This window comes from Giraffa tippelskirchi, chromosome 4 (genome assembly GCF_054371585.1).
Source record: "Giraffa tippelskirchi isolate mGirTip1 chromosome 4, T2T-mGirTip1v1.2.pri, whole genome shotgun sequence".
Lineage (NCBI taxonomy): Eukaryota > Metazoa > Chordata > Mammalia > Artiodactyla > Giraffidae > Giraffa > Giraffa tippelskirchi.
The window spans coordinates 100,973,954-100,989,015 of record NC_137278.1 but is presented as its reverse complement, the minus strand read 5'-3'; the positions used below and the strand labels follow the sequence as shown (position 1 = coordinate 100,989,015).

Sequence of the window (15,062 nt, the reverse complement as noted above, 5' to 3'; positions counted from 1 at the left end):
ATACTGGAATGGGTTGCCATGTCCTTCTCCTGTGGATCTTCTTGACCCAGGGATCAAACCCACGTCTCCTGCATTGGCAGGTAGATTCTTTACTGCTGGAGCCACCAGGACAGCCCCCTTCTATAAATCTAAAACCATTCTAAAAATTAAGAGATCAAACCAGTCCATCCTCAAGGAAATCAGTCCTGAATATTCATTGGAAGGACTGATGCTGAAGCTGAAACGCCAATAATTTGGCCATCTGATGCAAAGAACTGACCCATCGGAAAAGACCTTGATGCTGGGAAAGATTTAAGGCAGGAGGAGAAGGGGACAACAGAGGATGAGATGGTTGGGTGGCATCACCAACTCAATGGACATGAGTATGAGCAAGCTCCAGGAGTTAGTGATGGACAGGGAAGCTTGGGGTGCTGCAGTCCATGGGGTCACAAAGAGTCAGACATGACTGAGCGACTGAACTGAACTGATTATTAACAGCAAAAAAAAACCACACCTAAAATCGAATCCAACTGGTCTGTTGCAATGATTTTTGCCTTAAAAAAAAGAACAAATTGCTTCTCTCTCTCAGCACATTTCTTGCAAGTCTGATTGCCCAATTCTGCCTTGTGAACTAGATGTACTTTCATACCAAGTTTCTGGAATCAAGCCAACTCAAAAGAGACATTTAAAATTCTATAATTAGGCTAAGTGAAATAAACCAGTCACACAAGGACAAATACTGTACGATTCCACTTTTGTGAGGTATTTAGGGAAGTCAAATTCACAGAAAGTTGAATGGTGAGTGCCAGGAGCAAGAAGGGGTGAGGAGAATGGGGGTTGTTCTTTAATGGGTATGGAGTTCAGTTTTGTGAGGTGAAAAAGTTATGGAGGTGGATGGTGGTGATGGTTGCACAAGAATATAAATGTACTCAAAGTCTGAACTGTAAACCTAAAAGATTCTTAGGATGATGTATTTTGTGTTATGTTGCTTTTTTTAGTCGCTACATCGTGTCCGACTCTCTGCAACCCCGTGGACTGTAGCCCATCAAGCTCCTCTGTCTATGGGATTTCCCAGGCAAGAATACTGGAGCAGTTTGCCATTCCCTCCTCCAGGGGATCTTCCCAACCCAGGGGTTGAACCCAAGTCTCCTGCATTGCAGGAGGATTCTTCACCGCTGAGCCGCTACAATTAAAATCAACCATAGGGAATTTCCAGGTGGCCCAGTGGTTAGGATTCTGCGCTTTCACTGCTAAGGGCCATGGTCAATCTCTGGTTGTGGAACTAAGATTCTGCAAATCTTGCAGGGTGCACCCCTACCAAAAAGTAGAAAACAAAAATCAAACATAAAGCCAGGCACACCTTAGGGAATGCACGTTAACAGGAGTGGAGTGTTGGCTGGAGTCACATATAAGAGCATGTAGCACAGGGTCTGTACCTCCTATGGGCTTAATATATGTTAATCCTCCTATCAAAGCAAACTCAAGAAATGTCTGCCAACTTTGCCCCAAACAACCAAGTGTGTTAGTGGGCAAAACCCGCCCCTGTGGTCCAACCCCTCCAGGCCAATGTAGATGAGTGTGTGACTTGGAGGCCAGAAACTGGGCTTTCAATCTTTGATCATTAGCATGGATGCGATTCATATACAAATTACCCTAATTTTCTATTTTCTTTCATTCTTTTCTTAAAATGTACTTTATTTTGTGGCCACGCTGCATGGCACGTGGGACCTTAGTCCCCTGACCAGAGATCCCTCAGGGATTGAATCTGTGTCCGCTGCAGTGGAAGTGCAGAGTCTTAATCACTGGACCACCAGGGAAGTCCTGTGCATGTTCAGTCACTCAGTCGTGTCTGATTCTTGGTGACCCCATGGACTATAGCCTGCCAGGCTCCTCTGTGCATGGAAATTTCCAGGCAAGAATACTGGAGTGGGTTGCCATTTCCTTCTCCAGGGGATCTTCCCAACTCAGGAATTGAGCCCATGTCTCCCTGGACACCAGCACAGATTCTGGAGTGTTCTAATTGGCATCTGTCATTATTTTTGTCAATGCTGTATTAATAGTTCCTCCTCCTCCACACTGCAACCAAAGTGAACATTCCAGAACGTCGTCTGCTCTTGTTCCTCATTTGCTGAAGACTCTTAACAGTGCTTTACCACTCATGGGTTGGAAACAGACTCTGTGATGACTTTTCAGGCTCTTCCTGACCCAGATGCAGGCACTCTTCTCAGCTCACTTGGAGACTGTAGTTTGTGATCACAGCTCTTCTTCCTATGCCTTTGACCAAAGAACACTTCTCCTCTCTCTGGGAATCCTACCTTCCAGGCGGCCCATAGCTTCCTGCAGACCACACAACCACCCTCAAGTGAAGAAGTGAATCCACCAAGCTAAGCCAGAATGACCCCTAGGGTCAGATGCTGCTACCAGATCCATCCTGCCTTGGAAATTCATGCCTTACTTTGGAATCATTATCTCTACTAGGTGACAGAGCTAGACAGTAAACAAAAAACACTATTGTCTCGAGTGTGTTGGGGCTCAGGGTGGGCCATCCCAAAATATGCCGCAATGGCATACTGATTATTCTGAATTACAGTTACTTAGGAAACAGCTAATGCAAGAGGGATGCTCTGACCCTCCTTTCTGTCTTCCTGAAAGCAGGAAATAAATCTCTCACGTGAAAGATGAAGGACACCCTTATCACCAGAGATAGGGAATTCAGACTGAAGAAACCTGTATAAACAAACCTTGATAGGTCTTTAAATTGACTACCACAAGGCCCAAACTCTGTTTAGATTCTTCACTTAATTGGACATCTCAAACTCAAGTTTCTTTGTCACGTCATTTCCTCACAACTGTGCTGTTTCTCTAAAATATTTACACACTGCCTCCTTTGGCCACTTTGTAAGTCCCACTTCTATGAGATCTCCCTGGGCATGAATTAAAATTTTTTTTTCTCCTTTTAATCTGTCCTGTGTCAATTTTATTAGGCCAGCCATGAGAACTTAAGATGGGTAGAGAGGCAAATTTCCCCCTCCTTGACAACTGTAAAGAATATACAATAATATATCTGTATAACTGAATCATTTTGCTGTACTCCTGAAACACGGTAAACCAACTATGTGCGTGCATGCTCAGTGACCTAGTCATGTCTGACTCTTTGTGACCCTGTGGACTGTAGCCCACCAGGCTCTTCTGTCCATGGGGATTCTCCAGGCAAGAATACTGGAGTGGGTTGCCATTCCCTTCTCTGGGGGATCTTCCCATCCCAGGGATCAAATTCTTGTCTCCTGCATTGCAGGCATTTTCTTAACCACTAGCACCACCTGGGAAGCCCATAAATCAACACTACTTCAATAATAAATACATAAATAAACAAAACATTAAAAAAGAAAAGAATATACGATGCAGATATAAACAGTTCATTACAGTAGCTCTCCCTCTTTGACTTGACAGGGATCATGACATATGAACTCCATCATCCATCACTGGCCTGATACTGAAACGCCCCCCCCCCCCCAAGAACAATCAGGGTTAACTCACACTTCATGGTTTTCACAGCCACCTTCTGAGAGGTCCCATCTTCCTGATTAAGATTTCCTTCCATGACAGACCCAAACTCTCCTGTGAAATAAAACAACATCTATATTGACCTTATGCAAAATCTTTCCTGCCCACAAAAGTGGGATAGCAGCAGAGCTGTTATTTTCATGTGACCCCAGAGTGACCTCCACATAGCAGCTGGTCAGAGCCGGCCCAGGCCACCTACACTGGTCAACCCAGGGCACAGGCTGCGCACTAGCCTCCTACTTGTCACAGGCTTGTTTAGCTCAGACTTAGCTCAGTTCATCACTTTATTAAGCATCAAAACTAATCCAGGAAACTTATAAGACAACCTGGAAATTGTTACTGACATGCATCAAGTACAAACTCTTAATACGTCTATCATTCATCCTAAGATGATTTTGACATGAAATGTGTATCTTCACTTTAGTTCCTATGTAACTTGGCAGGTGCAAAGAATGGTAAACTTAAGAACTAGAGGAAAACACTGGAAGAGTATGGTAAGTTGACCAATGAACTGCTGCTTTTTAATGAAGGAAGGGAATTAATATTTTTAAGAGGCTCTTTTCTTTTTAAAATTTTATTATTTATTTATTTACTTTTGGCTGTGCTGGTTCTTCGGGATTTCTCTAGTTGTGGTGTGTGGCTTTCTCGTTGTGGTGGCTTCTCTTGTTGCAGAGCTTGGGCCTCAGTAGTTGTGGCACACGGGATTAGCTGCCCCGTGGCATGTGGGATCTTCCCTGACCAGGGATTGAACCCATGGCCCCTGCACTGGTAGGCAGATTCTTTAACACTGGGCAACAAGGGAAGTCTGAGGCTCTTTTCATAGGTCACATCTGAGTTTCAGAAATCACTGTTTACTTTTTCATTTTAAAAGTTATAAAATAGAACTATGAATATTTGCATTATCAGTTAAAGTCACAAGAATGGTATTCTATTTAATATATATATTTTTAAAAATGACTGTGAACTGCTTACCTTTTTACTCATATTTTGAAAGAAAAAAACTGCTTACCTTCACCCAGAATTTTTCCAAGAATAAGAAGGCTTCTGTCAATCACAACATCCTCTAGTTTATTTTGCAGTTCTTCACTGACTCCCAAGCTCTGTACTATAAAAGCAGTGACAGAACATATATGACCTGTCAGGATGCTTCCTTTCATGTGAACATAATTAAAATTATAGAGTTCCATAAAAAAAGTTTAACATTTTTCTCATTTTATATGCATAGCTCTCCCTGTCAAATGTCAGTAGTGAAATATCATACTTAATCCTGCTGTGATTAAAGTGAGTAAAATCAATCCATCAGGGCAAAATTAATCCTGAATGATTATAAAAATCAGAACCACTCCCATTGGGCAGTAGCAGCAGCTGGCAATCAGATTCATGCAGGGGAGATTTGCCCTTCACTTAAAAGAATGAGGAAGACAAGTCAATATTCTTTCTAGTATTTACTATTATACCCCTAACTATGGCATACAAAAAGGTCATCAAGACATCTCCCCAACCCTCCCATGCTTGGGAAGGCGGCACAGAATCCACAGGTATGTAGAACCTCGTTCTAATGACATAAGAGGTGCTAAGTTGAATACTTGGTGGGGAGAATGAAGACTAAAATTTCCTGTAAGGTGTAGATATGCTGCACAATCAGTGTTATCAATAAGAAGTATTAACCAGGAAAGGGAGACCAGTTTGGTAACTACTGGCAAATGATTCAGTTTGTGCCATAGTTTGGGAATGAGCAAGACTTTGAAAGAAAAAAAACAATGTGGATCATTAGAAATAACACATTAGCTCTCAGTGGAAAAATTTTACCCAAATTGTCCTCCCATCAGAGAAAGAAATTGGTCCAAATGGAGGATTTTTTTTTTTAAATGCAAGAATAGACACCTAAACCTCAAAACTTCTGGATTAGAGAAGGAATAACATTCTACATCAAATGAGTTTTTGTTTCATAGCAACCTGCATTCCATCATCCTTATATTTATTTGTTGTTTTGTTTTTTGGCAAATATCCAGACACTTGAATTTGATAATATTCGAACACTTTCTACACTGTTTCTGAAATTATTCAAGAACAGAGCTGTTTATTCCCATTCTTTGAGACTAAGGGTTGCCACTCTGATTCAGCAAAGTTCAAACTGTAATTGTCGCAAAGTATGTTAGGAAGTTCTTCTCTGACTTGGATGCCAGGAAACAACAGGAAATGAGCTCTGAGGTTATGACAGTTGCTTTGCTGTTTCTTTAAAGTCCCTCTGCCCACATCTTCTCCTCTCACCCTGAGAGTTCCTTCTTCCTTCCACATTTCAAAGCACCAGGAGTCCTTAACCCCAGCTCCAGGTTTCCAGGGAATTGCCTGGCAGGGAAGCCCAGGGCCATGTCGGACTCTCTGCTTGTTGCTTTCCAAAGACATTTTGCCCGTTAAAGATAGACATTCTTCAACTACTTTGGCTTTTGTTAGAAATCCATCAATTAATTTGTGGTTCTTTGTTTGTTTCAAATAATTTTTTTTGGTCACACAGCATGTGGGAAATTAGTCCCCTGACCAGGGGTTGAACCCACACCCTCTACATTGGAAGCATGGAGTCTAAATCACTGGAAGCCAGGGAAGTCCCTCAACAATCTTGGCTTTTGCCAAAAGAGAGAAATGAAAGTCAACTTACAGGTGAGTTCGATGGCTCGCCGGCAGAAGGACTGCTTTGCCATGTAACTGATGACCAATTCTGAATCCTCCTCTGTGAAGGCGCTCCTGGATGAATGACAATGGACATCTCAGACTAGAAACAGAGCTACCCAGGCTGGGGCTGAGTCCACAAGATGCTACTAGGCTGCTGCCTGTTAAGAGAGCTCTTCTAGGCCAGAAACATTTCCCACCAGAAGAAATAAGCTTCTTCCTTAGATCCATTTTAGGACTCTGTCTGGGAACCATGGAGAGTTTAGAACAACTGATAAGCTCCCAACAGCCAAAGCTGTAACAATTTCAGCAACACAATAAAGTTGTGTTGGATTATAACCCAAAGTATAAAAGGAATATCCATGAGTCCAAATTGATACACATATATATGTTTGTGTATATATGTGCATGTGTGTGTGTATAAATAAATAAAGAGAGGAAGAGAAACAAGTCTCCCGTGCAGAAGAATTCCAAATATTTTATATACATACTCTGTATTTTAGGGCTTCCCTGCTGGTTCAGACTGTAAAGGATCCGCCTGAAATACAGGAGACCCGGGTTGGGAAGATCCCTTGGAGAAGGAAATGGCAACTGACTTGTCTGGGAAATCCCTTGGACAAAGGAGCCTGGTGGGCTACAGTCCATGGGGTTGCAAAGAGTCAGACATGCCTGAGAACAACTAACGCTTTCTGTGTTTAAGAGATGGCGGGAGTGTTAACTCCTCACCCTGTAAATGTGAGCTGCAAACACTGACTTGCTTCCAAAGAGCCTAATATAAAAAGGGAAAAAAAAAAAAAACTATGGTAAAGAAACTAGGCAGATACCACTTCAGCCAGGTGATCAGGATCAACATCAACAGTGAAATCACATTGACAATGTGTATCCTTGATGTAATAGGATGAAGATGGTACTCTGCCTCTGTGGTCTTCCTTTCATTAGTCCACTACCCCAGTCTAATCATGACCAGAACATCATACAAATTCTAATAGAGGGTATCCTACAAAATACCTGGCCAGTACTCCTGAAAACTATCAAGTTCATCAAAAAACAAGAAAAGTCTGGGAAACTGTCCTGGAGCCTAAGGAGACACGACAACAAAATGTAGTGTGGAGTCCCAGATAGGACTCCAGAATAGAAGAGGGATAGTAGGTAAAAACATAGGAAATTTGAATAAAGTATGGGCTTTAGTTAATGATAATGTATTGATACTCTTTGACTGATTATAGCAAATATAACTAACATAAAATGCACTAATGCACTAACATAAAATGTTAATAACAGGGGATCCTGGATGTGATGTATATGAAAAGTTTCTATACTGCCTTCTCAATTTTTTTGTAAATATAAAACTTCTCTAAAAAATAAAGCCTATTTTAAAAAATCCATTTAGTCATTGCTTTAGCCTAATTGGTATGAAAGTATTATGAATTAGTGAGTCTAAATTATAGACTTAACCTCACTTTTTCTTATGCATATAGATCATTTTAAAATAGAAAACACGTTAAAAATAATATATTTATATGCAAGGCAAACAATTTGGAAGGATTTATCCCAAAATAGCAACTGAGACCATGGAGTATCAACCATGGAGTTACAGACAAGTTTCACTTTCTACTTTCCACTATTCTATATAATTTGATTTTTTAACAACAACAAAAAAACTATAAGAATATTAATTTTATAGGTAGAAAATAAATGTATTTTCATTAAAAATGAATAAATGAAAGGTGCTTATACAAATGAATGAACAAATGAATCTAGGGTTTTGTAGTGAAAACCCATGGAAACTGACTTCAGTATAAAAATAATTTGTGATCAACCTATCACTTGTTTTCAGCTTCTGCTCAATGGTTCCTGGTAATGGTTCCTGATAATTTTATTCCAAAATATTTGAAGCAGTCCTGTAATTTTGTTAATATATTTGTTGTACTTCATAACTCCACTCTGGGAATTTCTAGAACATTCATCCTCAAACGGTACCAAGTTATTCAAGCTAGGGTTGAATCAGATAATACCTAATATCTGTTTTGGTAGTAAACTTTTAGGTTCTGTGGAGCCATGAGTTAGTGGAGGCCTAGCTGGTAGAAATATTTTCACTTGGAGTATTTTATTCTGCATTTCTTAACTGCCAGACTATAAGGTACATGTAGGCAGCCCCAGGTCTGTCCTATTCATCTCTCTCCATCCAATGCATAGAACAGGCTGTGTTTATGTTTTGTTTTGTTTTGTTTTTAAATATTCTTTCCTTCCTGCAAAGATTTGAAATGGAATCTTCATGTTTATTCTATTCCCACTTTATATGGGCACCCCATGATGTCCACAGATGGAGTTTTCTCTATATGTAACAATATCTCACTGTTCTAATCACTAAACATGTTTTTATATTTAGTAGGACTAGCCTCCTCCACCCAAATCTTTGGATATTTCAAAACTGTCATGATTCTCTCTGCTCATTTCCTCTTCAAGATACATTTTCAAATCAGCTTTTATTGACAACCCTGCAGCAATTTAGATGGTGATTGAATTGAATTTATGGTCAACTTGGGGGAAAATGATCCCTTGACAAAACTGAGCCTTCCCATCCATGAACATGGTATACATCTTTCCATTTATTTGAGTTTTCTTCTGTAATGTCAATGAAGTTTAATAAATTTTTCCACAAAGCTCTTGTACATATATTGGGTTTCTTCTTAGGAAAATTATTGTTCTCATGCTATTGTGGATGGGATGTCATTCTAGCACTTTGACTTTAATGTATCTTGAAATGAGTATCAAAATACTTCACAACATTTAACGCCCTAAAAAATGTTAAGTTTCCTCCTGAAGAAAAACAAGAAAGGAGAGTACCAGGAAGAGACTTTGAAAGAAGTAAAAAATTTTCACTATTGGCTGCCTTTGTGACACTGGCCTAATTAAAGAAGCAGCCTGCCCCCAAGAGGTGCATAAGACAGGGACCAAGTTGGATACAGGAGCAAGGCCAGCAGAAGAGGCAATATTACTTCACAGAGCAACTTGGTCAATACCACTGAGCAAAACACTTTAAACTGAGAAACTTACCCAAACTTTGTCTCCTGGATTCTTTTCCTGATGGCCAGAGAAATGTATAAAACCAACCCAATCAAAACAAATCCACAAAAGCAGCCAAGGATTATGAGCACAGGATCTGTGTTGCCAGGTGCTGGGGTAGACGAGGGAGCAAAATCTATCGAACCTGGTAAAATACCAATAGAATCAATTGAAAACATCTCCTTGGGATTTGGGACAGTCGATTTAAAATATTGGGGAAACTCTATTCTTGTCAGTTATAAATGTATAAGAAATTGAAAAAATAGTAAGTGTGTTCAGGTGCTCAGTTGTGTCCAACTCTTTGTGACCCCATGGACGATAGCCTGCCAGGCTCCTCTGTCTGTGGAATTCCCCAGGCAAGAATACTGGAGTGGGTTGCCATTTCCTTCTCCAGGGATCCTCCAGACCCAGCGATTGGACTGATACCTCCTGCATCTTGTGCACTGGCAGGCAGGTTCTTCACCACTGGGCCACCTGAAAAATGGTAAAACTAATATTTAACTGGTATACTATAAAACACTAGAAATATTGAGAATAAAAATGCTTTTTGTTGTTGTTGTTAAAAAAAAATGGTATCAAGAGTAGTTTGAACAGTGCTTGCCAGTTTCTAGTTACACAGCTTAGGATATAGAGAGAATGTATTAATATTTTCCATGCTCTGGTGAATGTCATACTCCTTTCCAAGTTTGGATCAGCTTCCAACGTTTTATCCTCTGCACTTTCAATGCTGTAAAATTCCTCTGTGAGTTCCTTTAATGTTGTGATGAGAAAACAGCTATTTTGAGTTACTCCTGGGGGGTTTTACAGTATGACAATCCCACTTACAGCAGAGTCTGGACATTTTGATAAGGATCTGAACTTAAGAAGTCTTGCTGCAAGTTCCCAGTTTGCTTTTCCTGGGGCACCTTTTAAATTAACCACTTAGAGTTGAGCCTTTGAAAAGTTAAGTATAGGCATTTGCTACCCACCCTCTACCACCTGCTGTGACCTGGGACAGAGGACTGCCCTTCCTCTGACTCTCTCACCCCCTCACCCACCCCCACATCTGGGATTTGTAATAAATCTTGTGACTCTACTTCCTTTGTGTGGGGGTATTGAAATTGCCCATCAAAATGATTTCAGAGTTTTCACTTCCCCAAAGTTGGAGCTCAGATGCAGAGGGAATTAACTGCCTGCCCTCGGTTAACTAACTAGACCCCATGTGTCTGGTGTGCTCCTCATTCAGGAGGTCGTGATCTGCATATTCTTGATTCAGTACAGCAGTACGGGGCGGGGGGGGGGGGCAGTGCAGCACACTTGTGAAGACTGTGGCCAGCATGTCGTCCTCTGGGACATCTTCCTCCTTTTTAGCACAGCCATTTCATTCATGTGGGTAAGACCATCCTACGCAATGGCTGCTCATCTCATGGACCAAATGGTAGCAGCATCAACATGCCCATGGTCAGCGATTTCTTCCATAACTCCACACACGTTCAGTTCAAATTCTACTTCCAACATCATCCCCTTTCCTTTCTTCTCTGCACTTTCACCTTTGTTCACCAACTCCGTGTTTCAAATATCTACTTTTGTGAAACGTCATGTGAGTTTTGCCCCTGGGAGAAAGGAAGTAACCCAGCTCTATGCCTCTTAGACGTGTGTGAACAGACTAAGGAAAGCATGGTGATCAACCACAGACAGACTTGGAAAGAAGTGACCCGACTAGTCACAACCAAGATACACCTGTTGTTTGTGGAGTGATTTGCGTACTGCAGAGCTGGTGGAGACGAATATACAATCACAGTTAATATATGCTGGTAACTCAACTTTGAACTGTATTGTTGGGAATGGGTGTGATTTACCTAAACTGTGGTAACTGAAATATATGCAGATTAGAACTTTGCAAAGGCAGGGCTGCCAGGACAGCAAAGCCTTTTATAATTTTGGACAATTTATTATGTATGACAAGGAAAAGTCTGTCATCTTAAACTCTGATTTTTTTTTCTTAAACTGAAGTATAATTGATTTCTAATACTGTATTAGTTTCTGGTGTACAGCAAACTGATTCAGTTACATGTATGTGTGTGTTTGCGTGCTCAGTCACTCAGTCGTGTCCGACTGACTCTTTGTGACCCCCTGGACTGTAGCCCACCAGGCTCCTCTGTCCATGGGATTTTCCAGGCAAGAACACTGGAGTGGGTTGCCATTTCCTACTCCAGGGGATCTTCCCGACCCAGGGATCAAACCCATGTCTCCTTGGCAAGTGGATTCTTTACAATGAGCCACCTGGGAAGCCCTCAAGGACTTATATATGCACACATGTGTGTGTATATATATATATACATTATATATATTCTTTTACATATTCTTTTCCATTATGGTTTATTACAAGATTTTGAATATAGTTCCCTGTGCTATACAGTAGGAACTATTAATAGTTGTTTATCTATTTTATTTGCTAATCCTAAACTCCTAATTTATCCCTTCCCTACCCCCTTTCCCCTTCAGTAACTGTATGTTTTCTATGCCTATGTTAAACTCTGATTTTTAACCTGTGCCTTTAGAATCAGAATCTCATCATCCCTGAATTTCTTCCAGGCAGACATACCCTGAGTCCCCATCATAAGTGACTAATGTTCCCTAGGGACACAGCCTATGGTCTGTAGGAGCTGAAATATGGGTTCAATTTAGCACTACAAGGGAGAGCATGTTTGAGGGTCACTGAGACAGAAAGATGGGAACTCAATAGTCTGCTCCCAAGTCTTGTCTGCTATCAGTACAAAGGCCATATTTGGCAAGAACTTTGTAAATGTACAAATCATATCCATGTAGATGTCCGTGGGGAGTTTATGACAGCAGTTCACTACCAAACAACTTAGGGCAGGTCAGAGTCAGAAGAAGGCGGCTTCCCTGTCTCTGTGCGCAAACACAATATTTAGGTCCCTTGGGGCACCATAGTGTCACCTTGCCAAAGGCCACTCCAATAATATGCAGAGGCCAACACGCAGGGCTGAGCATTTAGCTGGGTGAGCCAGCACCATCTAAAGATGTTTCTATAAGAAATGCTTCATTCATGTTCTATACCCATCAGTTATGAAGCACATTACCCAAGGCTTGAATGACTCATCACAGGGCAAGCTGGACTGCTTAAAACAAACACCAGCAAATAAACAGTGCTGATTATAAAGAGCTGAGGATTAGCCACCCTGACTAATCCAAAATTCAGTCCTGTATACATCATTTTAACTAAATTCAGCAGTCAGAAAGAGAAAATATACCATATGGAATGTAGAAAAACGGTACAGATGAGCCTGTTTGCAGGGCAGGAATAGGAGAGGAAGGTGTAGAGAACGAACATGTGGACACGGGGAGGGTGGGCCGAATGGGAAAAATAGCATTGCATACATGCATTACCATGTGTAAAATAGCAGTGGGAAGCTGCTGCACAGCACAAGGAGCTCAGCTAGGTGCTCTGTGATGACCTAGAGGGGTGGGATAGTGGGGTGGGAGGGGGGCTCACTAGGGAGGGGATATATGTATATATGTGGCTGATACATTTTGTTGTACAGCAGAAACTAACACAACGTTGTGATGCAACTATTCTCCATAATGAAATAAAAAATAAACTAAATTCAGTACTATATATAAAATAGATAACTAATAAGAACCTACATATAGCACAGGGAACTCTCCTCAATACTCTGCAATAATCCATATGGGAAAAGAATCTAAAAAGGAGGAAAAAGAATCTAAAAAGGAGTGAACAGAATCTAAAAAGACTTCCCAGGTGGCTCAGTGGTAAAGAATCTGCCTGCTAATGCAGGAGACACAGGTTTGACTCCTGAGTCAGAAAGATTCCCTGGAGAAGGGAATGGCAACCCACTGCAGTATTCTTGCCTGGAGAACTCTATGAACAGAGGAGACTGGCGGGCTGCAGTCCATGGGGTCGCAAAGAGTTGGACACAACTGAATAACTAAGCATACATAGGCACATATACATATATACGTGTATATCTGATTCTCTTTCTGTACAGCAGAAACACAACACTGTAAATCAACTATACTGCAGTAAAAACCATAACAGCTAAATTTAGTAAGTCCAGTTGAACTCTGGGTTCTGAAAGGCTGAAACTTCCTAGGAAGTTATTGCCCTGGAGAGTAACAGTGGGAGGACTCATGAGAACCAGCAGCTCTGTGAAGCATATTATCCTGTCAACAATCTTCACCACTGCAGAATTTCCTTTTGGTCTTTTTCATTCTGTTTTTCTTTTTGGAGGAGCCACTCAGCATGCAGGATCTTAGTTTCCCGACCAGGGATGGAACCCTGTGCCCTGCAGTGGAAGCTCGGGGTCTCAACCACTGGACACCAGGGAAGTCCCTATTTTTCATTCTTAAACAAGCTGCCCATCCCAGAAGCTGCTCTCTGGTAACCCGCATGTCGCCTGGACTGATACTCCATCAGTGGATCCGGCATCAGCTCTCACCGCGTGCAGGGATGAAGATCTTCACCGGGTCACTGAAGGGCCCCACGCCCCCTCTGGTGACGGCAGCAATCCTCACAGTGCATGTGGCATTGTGGACTTGAACAGAAAGCTGAGCAACGCTGCTGTTCTGGCCAACTTCTTCCGAGAGCTCTTTCTGGGGGGCAGACAGAAAAGGAAAGGCAATGAAATACTGAGGCACCAGGGGCTTGTCCTTTCAAGAGAAGTTCTTCTAAGGGAAGCGGTCCCACCCACATCCCAGGGGCAGCAGCTGTGTTTCCACCACATCCCTTCCTCACTCAGGTCACAGCCAAGGGAGGCAAAAGGTAGGCAGGGATGCAGGAATGGGCTGGCAGCATCCTCAGGCCTTGAGAATCTGTGCTTACTAGGGCCATGCAGGAATGGTACTTGGAGGGCTCAGTGAAACCTCTGGAAGAATAGGAGTATGTGGCAGAAGCACTTGCAGGCAAGAGCAAGACTGTCTTCTTGGTGGCCCAGTGGCTACAATTCCACGTTGCCAATGCAGGGTACCCTGAATGGGATAGAACTAGATCCCATATGCCGCAACTAAGAGTTCTCATGCCACAACTAAAGATCCCACATACTGCAACTAAGACCGGGCGCAGTCAAATTAAAAAAAAAAAGAAGGAGCTCTGTGACAACCTAGAGGGGTGGGATGAGGTGGGAGGTGGGAGGGAGGTTCAAGAGGGAGGGGACATATGTATACCTATGGCTGATTCATGTTGATGTATGGCAGAAACCAACACAATATTATAAAGCAATTATCCTCCAGTTAAAAATAAATTTTTTAAAATGTAATGAAAAGTTACATTGAGTTAGGACATTGCACCATTGCATCATTGTATGACTTCATTACTGTATGAGATGAAAAATTAACGCTCCACTATCCCAATGGTTGCATTGCTCTCTTTTCTGAAATTGTGGGAATACAGTAGATAAAGATTTAACTTTTCTGAGAAAATTATAAAGCACGTGAAGAAAAAAAAATACTGTCTACTCAAGACCCCCGCCCTCAAGCCCCACAGAGCACTGCCCAGGACCTGCACTGAACCTTGACACTGACCACCCACCATTTCCTTGAGCTAGCATGCATGGGCTCCTGTTCCTTGTGATTCTAAGAGGTGTGACTAAAACCGACATTTAGGAGGGCACTGACACTTTCTCTCCCAGAGAAAATGTGCTCCACTTAAAACAATCTGGCCTTACTTATTTATCTTGTTTTAAAGCCACTGCTGTGCCACTTGAGCCGTTAAAACATGGGGAGAGGGTGTGGGGGGAGATGTTTGAAAAACAAACCAGAAGTAAGTG

The 15,062-nt window shown here is 41.8% G+C and overlaps 1 protein-coding gene across 4 annotated transcripts in view; it reads right to left on the bottom strand.

Annotated features, from left to right (window-relative positions):
• The window catches only part of MERTK (MER proto-oncogene, tyrosine kinase), a 139,217-nt gene that overhangs the window by 18,640 nt on the left and 105,515 nt on the right, over window positions 1–15,062 (bottom strand). For all 4 annotated transcript variants that reach the window (XM_081484885.1, XM_081484882.1, XM_081484884.1 and 1 more), the window contains 5 exons: window positions 13,737–13,890; window positions 9,268–9,421; window positions 6,200–6,285; window positions 4,553–4,648; window positions 3,517–3,597 (listed from right to left, as the gene is read on the bottom strand). In XM_081484885.1, coding sequence (XP_081341011.1) covers window positions 3,517–3,597; window positions 4,553–4,648; window positions 6,200–6,285; window positions 9,268–9,421; window positions 13,737–13,890 — 571 coding nt within the window. The remainder of the gene's footprint in view (window positions 1–3,516; window positions 3,598–4,552; window positions 4,649–6,199; window positions 6,286–9,267; window positions 9,422–13,736; window positions 13,891–15,062) is intronic.